The sequence below is a fragment of the Clinocottus analis genome, unplaced genomic scaffold, assembly GCF_023055335.1.
Source record: "Clinocottus analis isolate CAN_PGR_092001 unplaced genomic scaffold, fCliAna1.0.p SCAF_16, whole genome shotgun sequence".
Lineage (NCBI taxonomy): Eukaryota > Metazoa > Chordata > Actinopteri > Perciformes > Cottidae > Clinocottus > Clinocottus analis.
In genome coordinates, this window is record NW_027175887.1 from 3,787,756 (window position 1) to 3,808,421 (window position 20,666).

General features: G+C 48.0%; 2 protein-coding genes across 4 annotated transcripts; one reads left to right on the forward strand and one right to left on the reverse strand.

Moving 5' to 3' along the window:
• Positions 1-664: 664 nt before the first annotated feature.
• On the forward strand, positions 665-13,747 carry LOC137786673 (peripheral myelin protein 22-like). Of its 3 annotated transcripts, XM_068578708.1 has the most exons (6): positions 665-986; positions 3,850-4,248; positions 10,710-10,797; positions 11,381-11,489; positions 12,175-12,315; positions 12,400-13,747. In XM_068578708.1, exons 2-6 carry the CDS (start codon positions 4,145-4,147, stop codon positions 12,558-12,560), a joined length of 603 nt encoding a protein of 200 aa, XP_068434809.1. In that variant the 5' UTR covers positions 665-986; positions 3,850-4,144; the 3' UTR covers positions 12,561-13,747. The 3 variants fall into 3 exon arrangements, with proteins under 3 accessions (XP_068434809.1, XP_068434811.1, XP_068434810.1); XM_068578710.1 differs by lacking the exon at positions 3,850-4,248 and having other exon boundaries at positions 706-986; XM_068578709.1 differs by lacking the exons at positions 665-986; positions 3,850-4,248 and adding an exon at positions 8,715-8,842.
• A 193-nt stretch (positions 13,748-13,940) lies between these two features.
• On the reverse strand, positions 13,941-20,025 carry LOC137786434 (germ cell-specific gene 1-like protein). Its single transcript, XM_068578333.1, has 6 exons — positions 19,878-20,025; positions 19,063-19,373; positions 16,042-16,089; positions 15,737-15,901; positions 15,520-15,631; positions 13,941-14,598 (listed from the first exon to the last, which is right to left on the reverse strand). The coding sequence occupies exons 2-6, from the start codon at positions 19,355-19,357 to the stop codon at positions 14,091-14,093; spliced, it is 1,128 nt and encodes a 375-aa protein (XP_068434434.1). The 5' UTR covers positions 19,358-19,373; positions 19,878-20,025; the 3' UTR covers positions 13,941-14,090.
• Between the last annotated feature and the right edge of the window lie 641 nt (positions 20,026-20,666).

A 20,666-nucleotide genomic window follows, 5' to 3' on the forward strand; every position in this document is an offset into this window, starting at 1 on the left:
TGTGCCAGCTCTCCTCTGAGCCACCGAGCTGCTGACCCCTGATCCTCTTCGAGCCTCCCGGCGGTTGGACTGGGGACAAAAACAAAACCACCTCAGAGCTTCCAACGGTGAATGCAATTACATTTTTTTGCAGAACATAAGATGAAATACTAATGCAAAAAAAAAAGATATGGAAAAATGCATTGATTAAAGTTTCTAGCCTTTTAGGGAGGTTTGACATGAAAAAAATGAGAATGAAACCCATTAAAGGCAGAGCTTCATGAGTCGTTATCTCTGTAAATAATATTCTCTGTAAACGTATATTCTTTTTATTTTTGACACTGTGGACCGAATATAATACTTATTTAAACACGTTAGCTTTCAGCAGTACATTGTACATCGTACTTAAAATTGTATTCATTCTACTTGTTTGAGCAACAATACACAAAGTGAATACATTTTATATGAAAACCCAATTCTGAAAGTGTGTGTGTGTGTGTGTGTGTGTGTGTGTGTGAGAGACTAGTAGCTCAGTTCACCTGGAGCAGCAGACTCGGCCTGGTAGCCCACATGAGGGTTTCTTTCCAGTTGACCAGTGATATAAAACTTGCCGGGCACGAGACGCTCAATCCGCCCCTGGCCGCAGTCTTCATTTGGAGGGTCGCTTCGCTTCGGTTTGTTCCGGGTTCCGAAGCGTTGGTCACGTGACGTAGACGTCACTGTGAGTTTGGGGGTCAGTGCGGAGGTCTCGTTCTCGGACCCCAAATGGCGGAAGGAGCTCTGGAGACTTCCCGACTCCTCTGGCGGCCCGGAGCCGAGCTGCGGCCGCCCTGCGCCCGAGAGACCGAGGTCTGCGGGCCCCTCATGGAGGAGAGCCGGGCCCGGGTCCGGTCGGGAGGTGTGACCGGTGCGCTCGCACCAGCCCAGCGGAGGTAAAGTGATGGTCGTGACGGCGTAAACGAGCAGCACACCGAAGCAGTATCCGTTGTGTTTCAAAGGCATGTCAGGTAAGAGTTTCTCTCTGCGCACCAAAACACTGGGCCGAGGGAGAACCGCAGCGGCATCTTTGTAGACTTCCTCCCGACACACCTGTCCGCTAATTGGCCTTAACGAGCCATTGCGCGCATGCGCAGTGTGTGTCCTTGTATGAGTGCATAGCCTCGCAGATGTCACACGTTCAAGTGTCAAATCACTGCTTAACTTCATTTGAGTGCATTTATTTGTATAGTTAATTTACTATTAGATACTACTATTCGTTCCTCTCAACATTTATCACAGTTCATTTTTAAATTGGTGGTTCCTAACATTTTCAGCTTCTGTGAAAGAGAGAATCTACAGGGATTCATTTAGATGGATGCCAAAACAAATGAGGGAAAAAGTCTAAAAGATAAATACAAATTTATTGACCCCTCAGATTTATTATTATGTATTTATTGTGACAACATAATATCAATCTATATACATTATTATTCACAAGGGGCAGTTTGCTGCATAATCACTACATTTACTTCAACAGGATTAGGATTTTAAAATGTGCACTTTGAGTATTGCCTCAAGACTTTGAACACATCTATTTCCCTGTCCACTAGAGGGCGGTACTACACTGCACTCATCATTTCCACCGATACATTCATGTAGACATACGCAGACACATTATTCATGAATACATATTTTTAGAAATATCTTGTTTTTCGTCCCTTTAATACCACTGACCATCACGAATACTTGAATCCTTCATTAAAAAATATGTTAATAAGTCCAAAAACACGTCTGTGCTTCTGACAGATCTTGCCAACCTGACACCCTTCTTTGACCTTTGCCCTCTTTTTAATTAATCTTTCCTTTTTTGTCCAACTGCACACATCTGATTGATAGAAATAACTCATTAAGTCACATCACAGATTGATTTACCACCTCACTCCTGTATATCATCTACATTCATTTGCATTTCACAGTTTGGTTTCATACACTGAACTAAAATTAAACCTTCGTTGCCAGGGTTCTTCCCAGCTGCCGTCTGGCCGGGAAATAAATGCCTCCAATAAAAGTTTAATAAGCTCTAGATGCTCCACCTATTCATGAGAAAAACAGATATTTTCTGCGGGCTGCCGTGCGCAACCAAACCGTCAGCAAACAAGAGCGCAGTTAGTTTAACTGCCGACTCCACCGTCTGATAATTAGGGACTGGGCCGAGCTGCGATCGGCCATCACGACGTTCTGGTCATGAAGTTATCAACTGAGGGCCGACTGGTCACGTCCTCACGGTCTGTCACGACCGAGGGCCGCCGCTCCACCTCCGGAGTCAGATGAGCCACACGGCTGCACGCTGTCAGCGCTTGGAACAACTACACTTCATAAAGAGGCTGTGTGCGTGTGTGTGTGTGTGTGTGTGTGTGTGTGTGTGTGTATGTGTGTGTGTGTCAATGGGGTTGGAGGAAGGGGGGTGATCAGTTGATGATGGGCGCGGCAGTGAGATGACTCATATTTGGAGTTGCCTAGCTACAGCCAGGAGTTGTTTTCTTTTTCTTTTCGAGTCAGAGCGAGAGAACAGTGTGTGTGTGTGTGTGTGTGTGTGTCTGTGTGTGTGTCTGGATTTCATTGAGAGAGCAAAGCTTTTGTGGGGGCGACATAAACGCAGGGGTGGCACCGAGCAGGAAGCAGGAGGAGCAGAAATGTTCCCAAAGAGTAGAGAAATCACGTGAGGAGAAGCTGGAGTTAAATGTAGTAACGTCCACGAGGGAGGGGAGGGAAACAGAGTGAGGTCTCCAAAAAAAAAAAAAACAGCGCTCAGGAGGGTGAGGAAGTGAATCAAGTCTGAAAACCCTTGGCCAGTAACCATGGAAACATGCCGGCTCGACTAAATATGAGGATTTTTTTTTTTTTTTATTGAATGTAAACTGTGGCTATGGCACCACAGCTGACACACACACACACTCACACACACACACTCACACACACACACACGCACACGCACAATGCTCGCCCCACTGGAAGCTGTATCGCGGCGCTCAGAAAGTACAGCGCGCCGTGTCTCCGTCACAACAGACGCCTCCTGGCTGATTCTCATCCAAACCACAGGCAGCCGGCCAGCAGGGCACATGCAGAGGCTTTGAGATGAATAATCTTCGCTACTCGTCTAGCGTATTGTTTGATGTCCTAATTTGATTTTGATCGCCCCTTCGTTTAAGTCTCACTCGTCACAGACACATTACGTCGCTTCTCTTCTCCGAGTCCAGTATTTTACCCTCGGGACAAACTCAAAGATTGAACAATTCAAACAACAGTATAAGAGGAGGAGGGGGGAAATCGTAGCAAGGCATTGTATAAAGGAAAACAAAACAGGATAGTTATAATAACAATCATACACTCTTTTTAAAATAGCACCTTTCATATAAATACAATTCCAAGTGCTTGACATAAACTCACGCATATATAATGATGGCTGGACAATACATGATCACACAGTGTGTATTTTAAACTGTAAATATCTCATTTAGGATTTGTAGGTTTCCAAATGACTTATTTCACCATTCGTCATAGTTATTGTGGTCTTCTTGTATCGGGTTGTTTTGCCGTACAGTGCTCAGGTTTTGGGGATATCATGAGTCAAGATCATGCCACATGGGTATGAAATTCACAATGTGTTGTTGTATTGTTTGACAACAACGTGTGTAATTAAAAAAGGAGTGGACCGAGTATTGAACCCTGTGGAACACCATCATTGAATGTGATGGTATTTGAAACGGCCTCAAGCTCAAACGACGGGTCATCATTGTCCTGAGTTCACTCAGGTTAGCGTTGCCCTGCGGCTTGTTTGTTCGCAACTGAACACTTTAACTTTTTAAAAATGCATTTTTTTTTGTTTTTTAGGCCTTTATCTCCTCACAGATGGACTGATGAAGATGTTTTATTCAATCTCTGAGTTATTGTGGGGGCCAAAGGCCACTGCATTGACACACTGGGGAGGGGACCATTACTGGAAAATGAAAGTGATGATCATCATACTCCTGAGAGAAGGACTGTAGGAAAAGGAAGCTCTGTGTGTGTGTGTGTGTGTGTGTGTGTGTGTGTGTGTGTGTGTGTGTGTGTGTGTGTGTGTGTGTTGTTTCTCCAGCGGCTGTAACAATGTGCCGTTCCCTTTGAGAATGATGAGTATGATGTATGCATGTACAATATAAACATATGTTTGTTTTTTCCCTCCATAAACTGGGGCAATGTGTCACTTCTGTGGCAGGCAGATGAGGATGTGTACATCTACGTCTTCTGTAGGTATGTCGGTGTGTGAGTTTGTGTGTGATTGACATGTCTGTGCAGCAGCTTGCCATAAAACAACAGCCCGGTGACACTGGAAGAGAGGGGCGGGGGCGATGGTCGACTTTTCCAATCAGTCAACAGCCCGCGGCGAGGGGAGCGTTACAACACACCGAGCGACTGACACATGGCCTTTGTGTTTGCTCTGTCGCGTTTTAAAAGACCTCTTCGCATCGAAATTCTTTCAGATTACCCTTGTAAATCCCGTGAATACACACTCCGAAGCTGTTCTTTTACAATAGGAGTTCAGAAATCTCCGGGCGGGCTGCGACGTTGAGTAAGAGGAGAAGGAATGAGCGCAGTGAGACAGCCAACCACAGACAGAAAGCTTTACTATTGTGCAAAGCGGCAGTGACTTGGCTGTGGTCAGGCTCACTCCTCTGGCATGGAGGCACCGCTCGGCTGGCTTTGTCTCGTACACCCGTGTTGAAATACGCCTCATTGAGAGTCCTCGCCAACACACAATCAAAGGATTTTGATATTACTCAACTAAAAATAGCAACCGGCCGCAGCCGTGTTTGTCTATTTACAAAAAAATGTACATTTCTGTTGGTATTTCGCCGCTCACAGTGTGTATGTGTGCATGTCTACCGTTGCCAACTCAACAAGCTCAACAAGCAAACAGTAATTCAAAATGCAAGAATGCGCTTTGGATGTTGGAGAAGTTGCAGTGTGTGTCCTCCGACAGGCCACATGCTCCATTTGTGCATTTCATTTAACTTGTGAAGCCCTGTGTTCAGCTCGGTAATGACCCCACTGTGCAATGTCAACCGCACAATAATAGAACCACCCTGAGAAAGTATTTGAAATCATCATCATCATTATTACTTGTGCACATAGCACTCAGCGGACCAGACACTGACACGACTGTTCCCAGTGATCCTTCTGGACTTCCACCGGTACTGATCAGCAACGGCAGCGCGACAAAGGGCTGATTGTCGTGCTGTCGTTGGTCTTCTTCAGTAGTTACACAGACATGTGATTTGTCAACTTGTGTTTGGAGCAAAAAAGAAAAAAAACGTGTTTTCTGGCTAAGCTCCTCCCCCCACGAGTGACACAGCGCACGTTGGTGTCAAACACTCGCTCTCAAGTTTTCTTTTTGAAAAAAAACGTGTGATTCATAGCATTTCCTCTACCGAAAATACACCAAGATCGGAGTAGAAGGCCCGTTTCTTGCACAACTCATGTCTTTTTGATACTTTTGTGTAACTCCCCAGGCTTGTGCAGTACATTGGTTTCACTCAGTAACTCCTGAGGCCGGCAGGGTGGAACAAGGCAGGAGGGAGTGCCGCTCCACGCCGAACGGTACAATACAAACCTTACCTCACCTGCAAGGTGGGGTTGACCGGCTCAGAGCAGAATCAGGTTTGACCGCATTCTCGCTTCTCCCTTTTTCTGAGTCAGTCTCTCTGGTGAGCACTTCATGTCGTCCTCGAGTCGCTTCCGCACAAACACTTTGTGTTTGAAGACGCATCATTTAAAAAACTAGGATATTTGAAACAGCGACGGCCCTGTAATGATCACATGCATCCGCTTTGCTTACACAAGGGGAGTCGTCTGTCGGCCCGGGTGGAGGTGTTTGTCTCGTTTTTTTTTCCTTCGTTTTTTTGGGCTTCTCGAAGTAGACGAAGCGTAGATTTGCACAAAAATTAGGCAACTAGTTAATCCCAACCCTGGATTTCAAAACGGACTGACATATTCTCCCATAGAGATTTGGGCGTGGCACGTCGGATGCTAGGTAGTACGAGCAAGGTGTGGCGTCTGAAAGACCGTTGATCATTGAACATTAATGGAGGGGGGGTGGCGCTGTGGTTCCCATGGCGTGTGATAGTGTTGTCATGGAAATCGCCAATGTGCCCGACTCCCAGAAAAGCTGGAGCGTTGCCACGGCGGAGACATCCTCTGGTTCCCCATTTCAGCGCTGGCCGCCATCAGCATTCCAGCTCTCTGAGTCCCCCTTTGTCTACACATGAAAAAGGTTATTTTCCATGACAACCTCATTAAAACACATTCATAACAGCTCGCGCAACAAAAGGAGAAGCGGCTCGGTTTCATTTCTGAGTGAGAGGCCCGGGCGTGAAGCCTCGCGAAGCCCCGGCAGCCTGAAGCCACTAAAGCAGCCGCGCCGCAGACTCGGCTGCTTTTCAAGGTCACGGCATTGGCAGGTCAATTATCTCCAGGAGGCTGTTATTATCTCGCTGGCTCATCGCTGCGGCAGAGCGGCCGGAGGTGACACTGACCAGGTACTCTGCTGAGGCCTTTGACTCAGACTCCTGCTCCGTGTTTTCTGTATCTGCCTGTTTCACCACAAGCGAACCAGCGACCTCAGTCCACACCCAGAGTATTTTTGTCTGGCTGTATCTTTTTGCGTGTGTGTGTCCGACATTCCTGGACTGGCGCTCATTATATCTGTATCATCACTTTAGCAGGTGGTTTCATTGAGATCACGGTTCAGTTTAAAGGGACAGTGCACCCTAAAGCCTCTTTCACCTGTCGCGCTATTTATTAATCCAGTTTTGGAGATTTCAGCCGTCTTCTTTTTCAATAAATACATTTGAGTAACTCCACAGTAATGTCTCTTTCCAGAAACCCTGACCCCCAGACCCTGTTGTGTGGTTTCAGTTTCATGCCACGCGCCAACCGTTTCTCCGCAAAGGAGGAAGCGGGCCTCTACTCGTGAGCGTGAGGCTCTGTGCTCGGCGAGCTCGCAGTATTAAGGACCTGAGCGCTTCCTCCTGTGATACGGTTATCTGGTGTCGAAAATACTACATTTCTTGGAAAGAGACATTACTGTTGAGTTTTTAAAATATGTCGTTCTGGCGCGAGTACCTTTATATATGGTCCCTTTATATTGGAGAGGAGGCAGGTATCTCCAAAACTAGACAGCTTAATAGCACTACAGGTGAGAGGGAAAATATGTATTTTTGAAGTATGGACACACACACACACACACACACACACACACACACACACACACATCAAGGGAATCAAGTGCAATTATTCCCTTCTCTCTCTTTAAATTTCCCTTTAACTCTCCATATAGAAGGTCATGTTACCGCCGCTTTAACTTTACTCCTTTCAGTGTTTTGGCATTTCAAATGGGAGCCCACCTACGGAGCGCTTTCAGTTTTTCAAGTGTAACTGCTGAATACTGAACAGAAGCAGCGAGAGCATTTACAGCCTCTCCGCCCCCAAAAAACCTTTACAACAGTTTTAAAATCAAACCACTTCGTAAAAACTATAAAGATGTAGTTAAACACTGTTTGGGCGTGTGCTGCCGTTGTTTTCTTCTTCATCATACGAAGATGTCTCTTCTTCCAGCCTGGTGACGGTCTCCGGCCTGGTTCTCTGAGGACAGCGGTGCGTTGGCTCGGCGTGTCCGATGCTTTCGGGTGAACTGTTAGACACGGCCGAGGCGACGAGGCTCCGGCTTCTCGCTCTCTCCGTCCCGTTGATGTCACTGATCTGCCGAAGCGACGGCAATTTGCCGTGTGACGAACGGGCGAACGCCATTATGTGTTATTATCATGTGGCGTGATTGCAGAGGATTAAGTCTCCGGAAGAGCTGCGGGAAGATTCCCGCTCAAACTAAACTGGCGCGTCATGTGATCGGCTCTAATAAGGCAGATGACTTTTCCTCAGGATCATTAGGACCGTATCAATCAACAGCTATGAGACAATGATGGGAGTCAGAACTAATGAACTTGCAGCACTGTGAAATGTCTCCAACTCCCCGCCTCTCTAAATTCCTCTCCCATTGCCTTCATGTCTTCCTCCCTCCCTCTTCTTCCCTCTTTCTCTCACTCAAGCTATGACTTGCACTCGTTTGCCCCCACCTCTCTCTCTCCCTCTCTCTTCCTCTCCCTCTCCTTCTCCCTCTCTCTCTCTCTCTCTCTCTCTCTTTCCCTCTCGCAACCAACAACATTCCTTCATCCTGAAACTCCTTCCTCTGTAACAAAAGCGGGAAAAGAAGGAGGGCGGCGATCAGGAAGAAACACTACACTTTTTTTTTTCTTCTTTTTTTATTTGGACGCCAGTTTGCCCGTTTGTTTATACGCGCAACGGCAACGACGCGCCCGGGATCGGGCCCCCGGATTGCACGTCTGTCGCCATGGCAGCACGCCGGGAATCGTTGTCAATAATGTGAAATAGTTACGGGAGCTTCAGTGAGTCATCCGCTGGAGAAAATCCCCACCGCCGAGTGACAAAGACATGAGACACCCAACACAAAAGGAACATGTACTTTTATAAATAAACATATTTTCATATATATATATATATATATTGCCTGCCCACAAAAGTTGTGGAAATAGTGGCTGGCTTGAGGGAGGGGAGGGAGGGGGGAGTAAAGAGCAGAGTGGGAGGGAGGAAGAGAGGCAGAGATTATGTGATCAAGCCAGCCAGAGGCTTGTCTGGGGTGTGGACTTAAAAAGAGGGCTGGGTGAAAGTGGGCGGACGGGTAGCTCCTAGAGTTTGTGCATTTAGACTCTGAAGTTATTGTCCTTGAGAACAGGAGGATTTAGACCTGAAGAGACGCACAGCCATCAAGCAAGTAAGTCACCGACTCTCCTCCCTCTGTGTGTCTTTCTCTCTTCAGAGTGTTAGCAGTGTTTTTTATGGGACTTCTGCAGGCTTGTTTCAGTATTTCCTGTTTTTAGAAAATAAAAAAATCCGATGAGGATCAGAGTAAAAGCAGGTGTGAGTGTGTCTGTGTGTGAGTGTGTCTGTGTGTGAGTGTGTGTGTGTGTGTGTGTGTGTCTGTGTGTGAGAGAGTGGCCTTCCACATCCGTTCACCTTCACGCGCAACTTTGCCATTGACTTACCGCCCAGCCGGCCAGGTGTGGCTGCCGCCCAGATGTGTTCAGCTCCCGTCGCGCTGCTCAACATATTCCTTTATGAGGAGAAAGTGACTGTTGAAGGGACCCGTTTGAATGTAATTTACTCTTTTAAAAAAAGGCGCAGGATCGCTTGGCCGCTCGCTTCTTTTGGGGGGGATTCTCCGCGTTGTCACACCTAGCCTCAGCCACGCATATTTCCATTTGGCGCGATGGAAACTACGTCACAGCCAGGCCAGATGCGAGAGTCCCGGCAGCAGCTGTTGACACGTCTTGTCTTTTCTCAGGCGAAGCATTTGGAGAAAGTCTGATCAAAGTGGGCCACAAGTGTGTTTTGTAGTAAAGCAACTGCTGAGCGATTAACTCGGCTTGTGGTCGCCGTACTACTTCTATTTTTACCGCCCAGAAGTTAAGTCATTATCCGGCAGGAGACGACACTCGAGTGTTTGGGCTCCTCCAAAACTCCAATCTTCCACTTGTCTGTAGCCGTTGGAAGTAAACCAAAAAGGTGGGAAATATTTGCGACAGGCGTGATCACATATGCACCAGCGTGTCTGCATGCGAGTGTGCAGTTGCGTGTGAGTGAGCTGGCGGGCATGCGAGTGTGTGCGAGTGTGTGTGCGAGTGTGTGTGTGTGTGTGCGCACCCAGCCCTTGACCACTCCTTCGCCGTGGAGGGAACCAGCACATTCCAGATGTTCCTCTTCCTCTGTTCGCACCCAGTGACGCGGCCTCGGCGCTGGACGGTTCACACGCGGGCACGAGTGGAACAAAAGTGATCAGATGTGTGAAAGCACAAGGGCAGAGGCATCAGGGGAGAACCGATGCAGCGAGGGTGAGGGCGCCTCAGGAGCCGTGGAGGTTCTCAGACAGCTTGTGCTGGGCTTGCGGTGTGCAATGTGTGTTTGTAATTCAAAGCAGAGGGAATCGGGCGTGGGCCTGCCAGGGTTCGCTGCTGGGATAGCAGGTATTCTCGACAGTTATTTTAAGGAGTGGCAGGGGTTCTTGGCAGCACAAGACAAGCCCAAACTCATCTGCCTGCCGTGAACGTCCCCCCCTGAACACACACACACACACACACACACACACTGTCTCGCTCACTTTGTCTTTACAGACGGTTTGCGTTCGTATCTTCCGTCTCCGGCAAATAAACTGAGCGTCAACACCTCGGCCTCTCGAACGGGAACGCCATTTCGCCGTCTGTTTGCAGGCATCTGACTGGGCGTGCGTTAGCTGTGCACCCGGAGTAATTAGAAGCTGTGAAGCCACACCCTGAGCGGGCGCCAGGTCCCAGGCCTCGCGCTGTTGCTCAGACGAGTGCGCTCGTGACGATGGCGTGTGTGGAGCTGTCATTAACGGCGGCCCCGCTGAAACCCGGCAGGAAGTGGGGAGCCTTTGTTGTTGGCCACACTTGATTCTGTCTGCTCATAGTGGATGCCAAGCTGCTCTGTGTGTGTGTGTGTGTGTGTGTGTTTTCTATTATGTTGAGTGTGAGTTAGCCCTCCAGTTATATCCGCCCTGCATAATAAAAAGGTGGAAAGTGGTGTAACAAGTTTCCCTTCTCTCTCTCTCTCTCTCTCTCCAGCGCCGTCAACATGCTGATTCTCCTCGCCGCCATCTTTGTCCTCCACATCATAGGCATCATCCTCCTCCTGGTGGCCACCATTGACAATGTGAGTACATTTTGCTGAGCTTCGTCCCCCCTCACACCTGCACGGTGCCGCGCTGTACGTGGACGCCTCTCAGCCTCGAGGCAACGATCGTTCCCCGAGCCAATCCCTGGCTTCCTTTCCCAGTTTTGGGTGTTAAAATGACAGAGCGGAGGAGGTATGTGCGTCAAAGGCTCGTGAGTGATTGGCTGCTGGAGGCCCTCATTCCTCCTCCGTCAATGGGCCGCTGCTCTTCACAGGGCCACATTATTTGATACGAGGTGCCGTTGTCACCCGACGCCACCGAGTGCACTTAAAACTGCTGGCGAAGCCGTCAATCAGGAACACAGGAACGCGCTGGACTCCTGCCCGTGTGTCCTAGCGAGTGTCGCGCATACCGGAGCGAGACCCGAGGAATGCCTCGCTGACAGGAGGATGTGCATTCCTCCCCCTCGTCTCCTTTTTGCCCGCACCTGCCCCCCCGAGACATGTCAAAACACAGGCTGAACACACACTGCGGCTTCGAGTTGTCTCTCTCTCTCTGTGTGTTTGAAGGTCGCCGGTGTTTATGCATGACTTTGAGTGTGAATTGATTTCTCCCCATCAGGCCTGGTGGATGACCGAGGACATGTCCACTGACGTGTGGTTCCGGTGGCTGAAGACGGACGGCGTGTGGAACACCACCGATCTCCCCACAGGCTCCCACTACCCAGAGGGTGAGTCAGGAGCGAAGACGCGGCGTGCAGAGCAACGCGACACTTTAACTTAAGCCGTGCAATGCATGAAACAGCGGTTCTCTGCATGTCAATGCCCACATGGCCACGATCAACGCCGAGAAGATGTCCGTGTGGGTGTGGTTTGGTTTGATTGACGGCTATCTTCAGGTTTTAAATGCGATGTTGCTCAAACCTGATTGGTGCGTGCAAGTACGCCCTCTTTCCTACACATTCAATACAACCCTTAAAGTGATAAAAATAAGTCCACATGTGGTTGCAATCTGGCTCTTAATCCTTTATGGAGGCAACATGTGCATGTAAATGAACTGGACACACACACACACACACACACACACACACACACACACACAAACTGGGTTTGCAGTTATCCAAATTATAATTGTTTTGTCTCGCAAATTACGAGCATCACAGAGCTGCAAACTCGTGTCTGGGGTTGTTTAGTGACGGCGTTTAGACCCTCGCAACACAAAGAGCTGTTTGTTTGTCTTTACGACATAATCAGTATGCGTTAAAATATTTGTGCGCTCGTTGGACTCATTTTCCAACAACAAGAGTCAACTGCGGCGTCATCGTTTCCTGGGTGTGTCAGTGCGATGTCTCGCACATGTTTAGGACGCTCAAACACACGTTCACTGTGTGGCCGTCTCTCTGTCTCCCCCTGCAGACTACCTCCAGGCGGTGCAGGCCAGCGCGGTGCTCGCTTGTATATTCTCCATCCTGGGCATCTTTGTGTTTGTGGCTCAGCTCTTCACCCTCCCGAAAGGACAGAGGTTCACCATCTCCGGCATCTTCCAGCTCCTTGCCTGTGAGTGTTTGTTTTCCTTCCCTCGCTCTCAGTGTGTCCTTCCCCGGGCCCTCACTGACGTGTCCTCGTCTCCTTGCCCTCCAGGCCTGTGCATCATGATCGCGGCGTCCATCTACACAGACCGCTTCCACATCGACGAGAAGTTCGGGTGGTACGGCCACTGCTACATCCTGGCGTGGATCTCCTTCAGCCTCACGTTTATCTCCTCCATCACTTACTTTGTGCTACGCAAGAAGACGGCGTGAGACGGACACTAGAACGAGCTCCGACCAGCCCCAAACCTCCGGCTGAATCTACCCTCCCAGCTGAAATCTGGTTTTACTCACAGATGGCGTAAACGGTGTTTACGTTTGCCCCGTCGTGGACATCAGATTTGAGCCGCTAGAGTATATTCAGCTACAAATAAAGCCGACCTGTTGATCCTCTGAAATACATCCTGGTGTTTAATTGAGCGCGCTGACCCACAGTCGGGGTTTCACACTTCGTGGGCTGTTTCTTCCGCAGCGACAGGCGAGTTCAATCAATCACATGGCGTGTATTTCAGTGCTTTTCAACCCTGAGTTTGGGCTGGATTTCTAAGGCATCTACAGATTAAGATTATTTTTGTTGTTGTAAACTAAACAAAGTTTGCCTTATGATGATAAATTAAGATCTATCCTTGTTGAAGAGTCAAATCTGTGGTCTTTTTTGTTGTTCTTGTTTTAATGTACATTTAGGAATGGATATGAGTGTTGGATAAAAAGGGGCGACTTTCTGATTTTAGTTTTTTTTTTTATTCTTCTTCTTCCCATTATCTTATTGTTAGTTCATTTCTCTGCTCTGATCTCATTTTCAATAGTTAAACAGTGCCTACAACGTGACCGGCAAAGTCTTAAACGTCTTCAGCAAAGCATTCCCGTGTGGCCCGTTGCAGATGTGTGTGTGTGATCGATACATCAAGACTATGTGACAATGTAAAATTAGTAAAATAATCCAGCAGCTTTCGTTTTGTAATTATTTCTGACGAGGACGACCTGAAACTGGTGGAAGTGTGTGTGCGCACTGCAGTGTTGTGTTGACACTTGACACAAAGCATAAACATAGGACAGCGAGATGAACCCCAAAGCAGCCGGACTTGAATTTATTTTCCGTTCCGGCCGATCCAAAAGCAGCAGAAAACAATATTTAAGCGATGCTGAGCTCCACGTATGACACGTACCTAAACCCACTAACGTAATATCTTTTTGACAGTTAATCCGGTGATATGTGCTGTGTTTCCACCCGTTGTGACAAACCGCCTTGTATCTTAAAGCCTGAGATATTATTTGTAAATATGTCTTGTTTCCCATGATGTCTGTATGTCTAATGCTGTTTTATTTGTGCTGCTGTTGTTGCTCATCATGGATGACGACGGCAGTGATTTTTACGACATTAAAACTTGATTTTCAACCAACTTATTGCGCTGGTTGTCTTTTTGTCATGTTCTGTGTCCTTCGTGAGAATAGATTGTGTTTCAAAGAGCAGTGAGAAGTTTCAAACAGTCTGAAGATCACATTTATTAAAATGTTGTTAAAACAAGATGTCTGTTTAAAATACAACTGCTGATGCTTCTCTGTGCTATAACCAGCTTACAAGACCATGTTGTGCTTTCCTTCTTTATTTACTTATCAGATCAAAGCTGATTCTCTGAGTCACTGGACTGCTTATCATTTAATTTAATTTCTTTAAAAAAGTGTTTCCTGCATTGCCGAGACGCCCGCAGCTCCTCCAGCCGTAGAAAAGCCGCGTGCAGCAGCTCAGAGCGGGCTGTAGTCCTCCTCCGACCCGTACTGGCTCTCCTGGAGTCCCGGCAGCGTCAGGAAGGAGACGGACGGGGTCGGCGGGGGGGACGGGAGGGAGTGGTGGTGAGGCGGAGGAGGGAAGGAATCGGAGTGAGGGAGGGCGAGGGAGGAGTGGGGGTGAGGGAGAGGGAGCGAGTGGGGGTGAGGGAGAGGGAGGGAGGAGTGGGGGTGAGGGAGAGGGAGGGAGTGGGAGTGGGCGAGCCTCGCCGAGGAGCCCGGCAAGCGGGTCGCTCTCGGGGGCTCGTAGTAGGGAGACAGGTGGGAGATCCGGGGGGGAGACGGGGGACCGGCCATGGCTGTTTGCGCGGGGGTGTAATACGGCGGCAGGAGGCCCACGAAGTTAAAGCTGCAGGCGTTGAGGCTGTAGCTGTGCCGGGGCCCCACCATCAGCACCTTCTTGGTGTAGTTGTTCAGAGTGGAGACGCCGGCGGACATGCAGACCGTGAAGGCGAACCAGGCCACGCTGACGGAGACAGAGAGACAGGGAGAGGGTCACGAGCGGCGCTCACACACCTGTGCAGAGGGGATGGAACTATATATATATATATATATATATATATATATATATATATATATATATATATATATATATATATATATATATATATATATATATATTGGGGCCCGGGCAAAGTGGACACAACAACTTGGACAACTGGAGATACAGTTCTGTATGTTGTTATGACTGTAAAGAAAAGTGTACACTACATTTGGAAGATTAGGTTTGAGCAGGCAGCCTCTGTTCGCCTCAGTGCGACGGACTTGGGTAAAATCTGAATAAAGCAACGGATGCTCTGAGACGTAGATAGACTATGCATCAGAGGCAGAAAGGAAGACATTAATGAGCCGAAAAGGCACCTGAGACCAGCTTGGCCGTGAGCTCGGTCGCTCTTTAATCAAGCCTCCTGAGGCCGAGTTCTTCTCCCACTGTAGGAGCAAAAAGGCCGAGCTGTCGAATGTCAGAATGATGCCTTCAGGGCTGCTCGGCATTGCACGGTTTTACAAAAAACTGAGCAGAAGCTGCGGTTGTTAAGTTTGGGATTGTAGACTGACTGTGATGCGACAAAGAACACGTCGATACAACAGCGCCACATCGCACATGGACCCACGTGAAGAGCTGCAGGAATGCTGCTGTGGGAAAGTGAGCTCGGTCCAGAGGGGCCGCAGGAAGAGGAAAAACTCAAGGACTCAACAGGAAGACATAAAAACGTTCCGCCATAAGCAATGAAAATGTCAAATACTCTAGCCGAGGGACTAAATCCACAACCGAAAACACTCACTCTGGTCCACAGCCAAGTGGACCGAGGGTCCCTGAAAGATCCTTGTTTCTGTCAGGCCTCAATGTGTCTGAGCTTTCAGTGCAGCGAGTGTTCAGTGAACTCACTAGAACGCCCAGGAGTAGCCATAGCTGTGGGGCTTGAAGTCTTCTGGTCCCATCAAGGCCGTGGTCTGAAACACCTGCATGAACATCATGTGACCCACCATCCCAAGCAGACCTGAGAAGACAGCGGGAGGACATAAGCCAGACCGGTCGAGCTGTGTTGCAATTCAAATTAAGATTTTATTCAATTCATGGAAAACATGTTAATGAATAGCCGTACCCCCAAGGACCGTGAAGACGGCGGCGAAGGCGTTGAGCAGCTGGCCCCAGCGGCGCGTAGAGGGGCACCAGGCCCGGATGCACAGCTGCATGGACAGCAGCGTGCAGCTGATAACCAGCAGGCCCACATACATGATCTCCAACGACAGAGACAGCCACATCATGGCTGCAGAGGGAGGAGAAGAGGCCGAGCTCAAAGACGGGGCCGAGGTTTGGGATTTCAAACAAGTCAGTCGACCGCGAGGGCAAAAAACACCCACGGGAAGTAAAAAAAGAAAAGCAGGGGAATGGGATGACTCCGCCTACCTTTTTCAGATCCCGGAGTCAACGTGTGAAAGCCCCGACACTTCTCCGCTGTACGGGAATCAAAACACGGCAATGTTAATAAGCTGAAACAGGTTTAAAGCAGCCTGTGCGTACTCTGTACACTGTACATTTAAATGGGAACACTGCAATCTGATTACTGAGTGAATAACCAGATTGAGGTACGAGTGTTGGCCTGAGGCCGCCTGATGGGAGATTATGAGGTTTGTTTGGCATAAATCAGGAAGGATGAGGACGATAGAGCGCCACAAAATGAGACTTTGTCGTTGTGTCTTGTCTTTCATTTCACTTATTGATTTTGACTTATTTTGTTTTCACCCGGTGGAAATGCGTCCTTCCCACCACGGCAAAGAGAAAGATAGAAGCGACCCCTTTTCCTGCAGTCGGTTAAGCTTCTTTGAGGCTTGTTTACCAAATGTGTTGGCATAACAGCTGCAGCAATCAGTGTCGCATTTGTCTCTTAACTACGGTGGCCCTGAAAGCCAAACCCACGAGAAAACAGACGCAAACACACAAAACGAGAGAGAAGTTGGTGAACACGTCTATTTAATCTGCTTTTTGTGTCTATTTTCACTGTATTTGCAGGATTTTTTTTTCCTCCAAAAGGCTGTACATGTGTTGTCAAAGTGGTCGGATTGAGGTAACAGTTTGGATAATGGTTAAAAGCTTTAACTAAACAGATAGGAGATTATGGGATTTGTTTGGTATAAATCTGGACGGGTGGGGCTTACAGGGAAACTCTCAGTAGCAGCACATTGTGACACTTAGTGTCGACTGTAGTTGTTAATTTTACTGATGTTTTTTACATTTTCATCAGAAAAGCTTTTTGTTTTTATCCCCAAAATGTGTTTTTTTTCTGTTTTCCTCCACTGTTGGCAATGACATAATGACAAAATAGAAGCAACCTGTTTCTGCAGTCGGCTAAGCTTCTTTGTGGCTTATTGACAAATGTGTTTAAATGCAGCTGCAATACGGTGTTTGGCTCTAAAATCTAAATTACAGTTGCACATAAGCTCAGCAAACTGTGACTGAGAAGCCAGATGCAAACAGACGAAGCACAAAGAAAACCGCTTTCTTCCCTGGCGCCGCGTTTGTCTATTTGCAATGTATCTGGTGGTGTTTTAAGTTTTTACAGCATGTTCAAACATTTCTATAAATGCTGCGCATGTGTTGCTTTTGTTTTATCTTCTTGCATGTGCTAACCAAGGCTGCAGTGCTTTGACAGCTCAGGGCCACCATACTAGATAAATCACTCACATTAATTCACATGTTTAGAGCTTGTGTGAAACATGTTTTAGTCTAAAACAGGGGTGTAAACCTGCAGTAGCTGCATGTGGCTAAACACTCACCTTTCACATTGATTTAGCTAACATTAGCATACAGTTAGCCTACTATATTAACACACCCAGCAGATACGGGGCTTATCATTCGTTTGCTGTCATGTGTCTGTCCACCTGGTGCATGAAGTCCAATATTAACACTCCTCATAGCTCCACCATCTGCAGTTAGACATCTGGATCTTTCGGGGCTGTTTATGTTAGGGAGTCACCAACTTGATCTGTCCATTATAAAAAGTGCTATATTATTGAAAAGTACAAGCATGTTATGTCCATTACTTTCACCCCTATTAGCTGTGGACGAAGAGAAACTCTGATACACTTTTGGCGTTCAGGGTGCAACAAACCTTTCCTGCTGCACGCTTCACTCGGCCTATTAGCCATCGAGCTAGCAAGCATGATGAAATATTTCAGTCATTCCACATCGTCAAGAGACGCTAAACCCAACCTCGCTAAGCTGAGAGAATATTAGCACAGCTGGAGTTTGGTTTTATTGAGAACAAGAGACCAAAGGTTTCATGTGTCTTCTGTGTTAGCCGACGTAGCCATGAAGCTAGCCGACGTAGCCATGAAGCTAGCTGACGTAGCCATGAAGCTAGCTGACGCAGCCACAAAGCTAGCCGACGTAGCCATGAAGCTAGCCGACGTAGCCATGAAGCTAGCCGACATAGCCATGAAGCTAGCCGACGTAGCCATGAAGCTAGCCGACGTAGCTATAAAGCTAGCTGACGTGAAGCTACGACTGGCTACAAAGCACCCAGAACATCAGGGCGAAAAAAACATTGTTTAAATTAAAAAGTGTTTCTGTTCATCACTTTGAAAGAGGTCTGCAGTATTGAGGCCGAACGTTTTTAGAGTACAAATAGTTTCAATGGCAGAGAGGACGAGGATAGACAGAACTGTCACAAGTGTGTGTATATATATATAAATAAAATGACCAAACCAATAATGACCAAACTCAATCTTTAAAACGGTTAAAACCCAGCCGATGTTTGTGAATCCTATTAACCTTTCCCTCTCTGGATTTCTAATCCATAATTGAGTCATGCTGTTAAAGTCTAAATCTCTGCGAGCAGAACACACACACACACACACACACACACACACACACACACTGATGATAATCCTCTTTGGGCCGAGCACGCACCCAAACACACACTGGCTGGGACGCGCGTACACAAATACAAATTAACACACCCGGCGCCTCACTTCATCCCACCACCTTGGACCGCCTCTCCTCCTGTGACCTACTTCATTGTCCGGCGCACTCGTGCCACAGATAGTTTCTTTCCCTTCCTGCGTTCTGCGCCAACGCTCATCTCGCTTTGGGAGTATCTTGTACTGCACATCTGCCCGAGGGGTCACGCTGATGAACTCCGCTGCATCGACACTGATTGCATGGCTACATGTTTAACTGAGGTTTGTCAGCGCTTCTGTGTGGATTTCTTCTAAAAATCCTGTGTTCTCTCGATTCTACATTCATACCTGCTCAATCCTTTTCAGGGTCGCTTTCTCTTTTCCTTCATTTGAAAGAACTTCCTTTGTGATCACTTGCCTGGACGAGGGGTCACGTCACCTTTTTCAGACGCACTTCCTCCTTTTCAGTCCTACGGGAATCGACACATTCCAACTATTTCAAATCCGTGTCGTCCGTGCCACCTCTTACCCGCTGAATCTGCGTGGATGTCCTCCTCGCAGATGAGGAACAGGCCCGTGTGAAAGGCGGGGAAGACGAAGCGGTCGTCGCCGGTCTCCCAGGAGAACTGGACGGTGGAGGAGTTGGAGAGGCCGGGAACGGGGATGCAGTTGCTTTGCTTGACGGGCGAGCAGAGGGGCTTGGGCACCTTCTGTTTGCCCACGCACCAGTAGGAGGACAGGAGGGCGAAGCCGCCCGTCAAGAGAGACACCACGGTCTGGATGAAGGAGAGGCGAGGGGAGCGCATCTGCTGCAGGAACGCCATGGGGATTAACCGAGGGCTGATGGAGGAACAGTAGGGGATGGAGACACGGTGAGAGACGGTCAGACAAAACCTCTTGAAAGAGTAGCCAGGAGGAACAGGGTAGCAGTTATTCCACTGTTTAATTGACTTTATAGGTACACCTCCACTCCTGCGTGCCACTAAAAATATATCCCCCCCCCCCCCCCCCATGTTCCTAGTTTCCAAGGAGAAGCGGCTCTGCCTCAGCGGCTTGGCGAGGTTGTCTGAAAGGGAAGGTGCGGGGGAGCCGGCGGTTTTACATGACTAATCACATTAAGAATGAAAAGACCGTGACGGAAAGAAAATCAGCACACCTCCGGTAATTGGTGGGAAGACAAGACGGCTGAATCGAGAGGAAAATAGGAGGAAAGTGCCGTCACCATGGAAGCCCTCCAGGAGACGGAGGCTCAAACCCAAAAGCTCTCTGCGCTCGACGTCAAGCGGGGAATTACATTCGAACAAAGAGAGACTGAGAGGAAATATATAAATAAAAAGCACTCACCTACTTCAGCCGCTCTTACTTGGTACTTTGTCCTCAGTTGCCTCATCTAGTTCAGTGAGGAAGGTGGAGGAACATCCGGCTCCTCTCCCTCCTCATCACACAGTGAGAGGATTTTGGCAGTCGCGCTGACCTCTGTGAGCAGAGTGACTTCATGATGCGACCCCGGCAGTCGGACACACACACACACACACACACACACACACACACACCCTCCTTTTCTTTAATCCATCCGTATAAATCCGAACCAGACAACTCTGCTCCATCTGTTTTCATTATAAGTCCTCAACTCATTTTTTTGATCCAGTTCATTCATCTCATCTCCTTCCTCTTCAAACGCTGTCCTGTCAAAATAAATGAGGATGCGGCGCTCGCGTTTGTTTTTTCACGTGAAAATCAACATGACCTTGAAGTGAATAAATATGTCAGACGCACAGCACAACTTGGATGCAGTACCGCGTGTGTTCGTACCAATTTTCAGCGACAGCTGTTTGAGTCTGGGAGGTGGCGACTCCTCAAGAGGCGCTCAGGTTACTGAATATCTGCAGTCGACCGCCATCGCGTCACGGCAAAGGATTTAGAAGTTTCTGCCGAACACAGAACAGACTGCTCGCTGCGTCGCAGGTACTTGAATAAATCAGTTCAGTTCAGAGTTGTTTTGTTTATCCATCAGTTAAATAATGATTTCACTTGTTGATCTATTACTTTTAATTCATTATTTAACTTGTTTATCCATCACTTTAAACTCATTAAATTGTTTATCTATTACATTTTTTATCCATGACTTTAAAA